The 5,255-nt window shown below is 40.4% G+C and overlaps 1 protein-coding gene across 1 annotated transcript; it reads left to right on the top strand.

Annotated features, from left to right (window-relative positions):
- The first annotated feature begins 2,626 nt into the window (after positions 1 to 2,626).
- Positions 2,627 to 4,111, top strand: LOC113109460 (zinc finger BED domain-containing protein 5-like). Its single transcript, XM_026273025.1, has one exon. The coding sequence runs from the start codon at positions 2,627 to 2,629 to the stop codon at positions 4,109 to 4,111; it is 1,485 nt and encodes a 494-aa protein (XP_026128810.1).
- Positions 4,112 to 5,255: the final 1,144 nt, after the last annotated feature.

The following is a 5,255-nucleotide window of genomic DNA, read 5'->3' as shown; positions in this document are numbered from 1 at the left end:
GCGGGACTTCACTGACAGAATTTCGTGCCAAGTTAAAGAGGTGTCGAGAAAAAAAAAGATTTTGATGATAACAAAAAAAACAAAAAAAACATTTATATTTATATATTAAATAACAATTAGAAAACCTGTATAAACTGAACACCAAATAATAATATTAACTATTGAGCGATGGGGACGCGTTCATAAGGGTGGCGCTGCCAATAACGCATAAGCTGCCACAAAGAACTGGGAAAAGTAATGATAGATTATTAATATGTCAAATATATCAAGGAGACATTTCAATTGTTTATTAATAGACAAGTGTTTTCTGTGTAAAAGATGAAGTTGACTATGCTGACTCGCGATCTTCGCAGCAGTGAGCGCGCCAGAGAGAAATACGGATTAGCCTACATAAGCAGAGGGCAGTCTGTTTTCTTTCGTTTTGAATTCTTTTGTTACACATGTTTAAGTACACATTTCATGCTTTCTATATGTATATCTCTCAGGTCTGTGAGGCAAGTAGCTTATACGCTGAGTTTCGGTTCAAGAGACGATCTCCAGTTCACGCGCCGGCGACTCTGTGTCCTGATTTATTGCCTGCTATATTTTCTTCTTATTTATTAAGACAAAATTAATACAAAACGAAATTCACTTTAAAGAAAGGATTTCTACAAAAACAAACTCAATGAAATGGTCAAAATCATGTCTGCCCACTCTATTTGTCTCTCAATATTTTCGGGATTATCATGCTTTTCACCTTTCATATAATCAACATAAAATAAAATAAATATATATTATTTTATTTAAACATGAATATGAAATTAAATTGTTTTTTTTAAAGACTGGGCTACAACGCATAGTAGGCTAAAGTAGCCTATAGGCTACAGAGAAATTTAATGTCGGAGCGTCTTAATTACCGGTGAGAGCTACGATTTTTTAGTTCAATCATCGAATATTATTTTGCTTGATATTCCAATTTTTAATATTTGGTGTTTTATGTGTGAGATCTCTGTGAAAGTTTTAAAGCTGTTTTGTAGTGCCTCTTTCAGAGTGCTCACGTCCGTAGCATTGTTTGTTCCTCATAACTGCGAACACGAAAAATAAAATAAAATGAATATATTATGTTCTGTGGAGAGCCAACCCTTCTTCATCCGGTGGGTATATTACTTTAGGTTTGCCAGTGTAATTCATAGAATTACTACTAAAACATATTTTATCACCTAAAAGTTAAAGATTTTTTTGTGTCAAATCCGGACCATAACGCAAGTGTTACCTCTTCTCATATTAAATATAAAAAGCATGTGTAGGCTATAGCCTGATATTTTTTAACGTCTGAGCTGCTTTATTAAGTGAGTATGGTATATAAACAGACGTTTCAATATATTAAACGCATTTTCTGATGAACGCATTTTTCTCCCTGAGTGTCACGATTTCGTTTTCATTTCATATAGGCCTAGCCTACAGCCCTTATAATCATAGATGGCGCCACGTTTTTTTTTTTTTTTTTTTTAAGAGCCTAGCATACGTTTGTATGTAGGAGTATGGGTAATTTATATTGACAATACTTACTAAAATATAATTAATATCATTTTATTGCATTTGCATTAATTGTTTGAAGAGTTAAAAAAAATAAAAAATCGGTAGGTCTTATTTCTTTACAGTCTATGGTCTTAAAGCAAGTTTACAAACGGCAAGTCGGTCGGAATAAAAGGGGGGGAAAAATATTTTTTGTGTCCGTCCTAAATTGACAGGGTCGGTCGGGTTACGGCAAACAAGAGAGCTTTTATGATGATCTTTGCAATGATCTTTGCAGCCTGCTGCATTGCTGATTACAGCTCTGCGTCATATTCAATTCAGTTTATTTGCCAGACAGGACAGATAAAAACAAACAAAACAAACAAACAACAAACAGTAAGAAAAAAGCAAATACAATAATTAAAATACATACAGACATTTCAGCCAATGCACTCTCAGTCTGGATGTGTACCTGTAGCAACTCACTAAGGGATCATAATAAACGTTGCTATGACGACAAATATTATTTGTCGTGCGGCGCGCAATTAAAAAAAAAAAAAATCCTGTCAGAAATCATCCCAGTTACGTCTATTTGACAAAACAAAAAAAAAAACAATTTCAATCGATGGATAAATGGTTGAAACGGGTTCAGGCCATACCCAGAACGACAACAGAAACTTCACAGGAGTCACCTGCTGTCGGGACAAGCTTTTCAGGTCAAGACACTATCATAGCTAATCCTAACTCTGACGAGAGGCCTGATGCTAGCCAAACCATTAACATGGACAGTGATGGAGACGGGGAGACACAGACTCTTCCATCAAGACAACAAGGCAATGGTAGGGAGGCACACTCAAAGATAAGAAGATATAACGAAGATTATATAACTCTGGGCTTCACATACACAGGCAATTCAAATTTCCCTCAGCCACAGTGTGTCATATGTGCGCAGGTCCTGTCTAATAACTCGTTGAAGCCTTCACTCTTAAAAAGACATTTAGAAATGAAACATGGCAATTTGAAAAATAAGCCACGGGAGTTTTTTGAGCGACAATTGAGACTGCTTTCTAACAACAAGAAATGTCTGATCGCGCCAGATGCTGTAAATAAGGCAGGAGTAGAAGCGTCTTACATGGTCAGTTACAGAGTAGCTAAGGCAGGCAAGCCTCATAATATTGTGGAGGAACTGATTGTCCCTGCTGCCATGGACATGGCTGAGAAAATGTTGGGGGAAGAGGCTAAACATACTTTGCAGAAAATGCCTTCATCGGACAATACCGTGTCCCGACGGATCAGTGACATGTCAGCAGATGTTTTGAGACAGTTACTATATCGCATACATGCCAGTGAATTCTATGCATTACCGCTAGATGAGTCAACAGATGTAGCAGGCCTGGCTCAGTTGTTGGTGTACGTCAAGTACATATATGGAGGGTCAATCCATGAGGACATCCTCTTTTGCAAATCGTTACCGACGAGGACAACAGGGCAGGACATTTTTGGACTCATAGACAGTTTCATACGATCACACGGAATAACCTGGACTAAATGTATTGGTATATGCACAGATGGTGCCAAAGCAATGACGGGGAGGCACAGCGGAGTGGTCACCCGTGTACAAGCAGTGGCTCCAGATGCCACTTGGGTCCACTGTAGCATACATAGGGAAGCGCTTGCCGCCAAAGGAATGTCAGACAGCCTGGCACAGGTGTTGGACGACACAGTAAAGATGGTTAACTTCTTCAAATCAAGACCCCTAAACTCGCGCATTTTTTCCACCTTATGCAGTGAGATGGGCAGTGACCATTTGACGCTTTTGCTCCACACTGAAGTGCGATGGTTATCCAGAGGGAAAGTTTTGGCACGCTTTTTTGAACTGAAAGACGGGCTGAAACTGTTTTTCATCGACAATCCTTTTCGCTTGTCAGATAGGTTGCATGATGATGAGTGGCTCACAAGACTGGCCTATTTGGGAGATATCTTTGGCCATCTAAATGAGCTCAATCTCGGGCTGCAAGGTCGCTCTGTGACAATATTCAATGTGCGAGACAAGGTAGAGGCCACGATTAAAAAGCTGAACTTCTGGTCTGACTGTGTCAAAGACAACGACATTGGCGCATTCCCATCACTGCAGGATTTTCTGTGTGAAAACGAGCTACGGCTTGCCGACAGTGTCAGATGTAACATACGGAAACACCTTGGCGACTTGGCAGCGCAATTACGCAAATACTTACCCGAAACAGAAGACCACGACACATGGATTCGTAATCCTTTTTCGTCACCCAGCATATGTCAGCTTCCTATGCTGGAGAGAGAGAGCCTCATTGAAATATCCACGAACGGGTCGGTCAGAATCGAGTTCGGTCAGAAGACACTGACAGATTTCTGGATTAGTTTGCGGGCAGAGTATCCGGACCTGGCAAACCGAGCGATTAAGACGTTGATGCCTTTTGCTACAACATATTTATGCGAGACTGGATTCTCAGCTTTGGTCTGCCTTAAGACCAAGTATAGGTACAGACTGTTTGTGGAAAACGACCTAAGACTGAAACTGTCCCCAATTCGGCCTAACATCGCTGCATTGTATAAGAACATCCAGGCACATCCCTCACATTAAACTGGTGATGTGGATGGAGAGGTGGTAGGCCTATTCTGTGTGGTTTACTACAATTTAGTTTACTGTTTACTATTGTTAATGTGTTCTCATTTTTATTATTATTTTACAGCAGAAAAGTTAAGAAAATATACAATGTTATCAAATGTGAAAAGCAATACTTATCAGTATGTGAAAAGTTAACAATAACTTAAATGAGATGTTGGACATGTGTTGTAGGCCTATTGTGTGTGAGATTGGGTGCATATTTGTTTAAAATCATTATATTCAGCACATTTGTATCATATGTTGACTTTTGATGAGATTTGTATCATTTGTTTATGATTCTATTCACTATTCTCGACAAAATTGATAAAAATAAATATTAATAAAAAATTAAAAAACTTGTTGTTAACAATTGGTGGTGTTGGGGGTACTCCGGAAGATCTATAATGTCTCAGGGGCTACATGCCTGTTCAAAGTTTGGGAACCACTGCTTTACTCCCTTTACACCCATGACTGCAAGCCTGTGCATGGATCCAACTCCATCATTAAGTTTGCAGATGACACCACGGACATTGGCTTCATCACAGACAACAATGAGAATGCCTACAGGGAAGAGATACAGCACCTGGCCACATGGTGCGCTGGAAAATAACCTGCTCCTTAACACCAATAAGACCAAGGAGCTCATTGTGGACTTCAGGAAGAAGAAAGGAAGCACGCATGACCCCATCCACATTAACAGGATGGTTGTTGAACGTGTCTCCAGCTTCAAGTTCCTAGGAACCACCATCTCGGAGGAACTGTCCTGGGCCACAAACACCTCCAGCCTGGTCAAAAAGCGCCTTTTCTTCCTCAGGACACTGAAGAAGAACCAGCTGTCTTCAACCATCCTGGTGAACTTTTACCGGTGTGCGATTGAGAGCATCCTGACCAGTTGTATTACAGTCTGGTATGGGAACTGTTCAGTGGCTGACCGCAAGGCACTACAGAGGGTGGTGAAAACTGCCCAACGAATCACAGGGACACCACTTCCTGCTCTTGAGGACATCCAGAGGAAACGCTGTCTACGTCGAGCTCGCAGCATTCTCAAGGACTCCTCTCACCCTGACCATGGACTGTTTAACCTCCTGCCCTCCGGGAGGCACTTCAGGAGCCTCCGGAC

Source organism: Carassius auratus, chromosome 10, assembly GCF_003368295.1.
Source record: "Carassius auratus strain Wakin chromosome 10, ASM336829v1, whole genome shotgun sequence".
In the NCBI taxonomy this organism is placed as follows: Eukaryota; Metazoa; Chordata; class Actinopteri; order Cypriniformes; family Cyprinidae; genus Carassius; species Carassius auratus.
The sequence above is the reverse complement of the archived record's forward strand: the minus strand, read 5'-3'. Positions and strand labels throughout refer to the sequence as shown.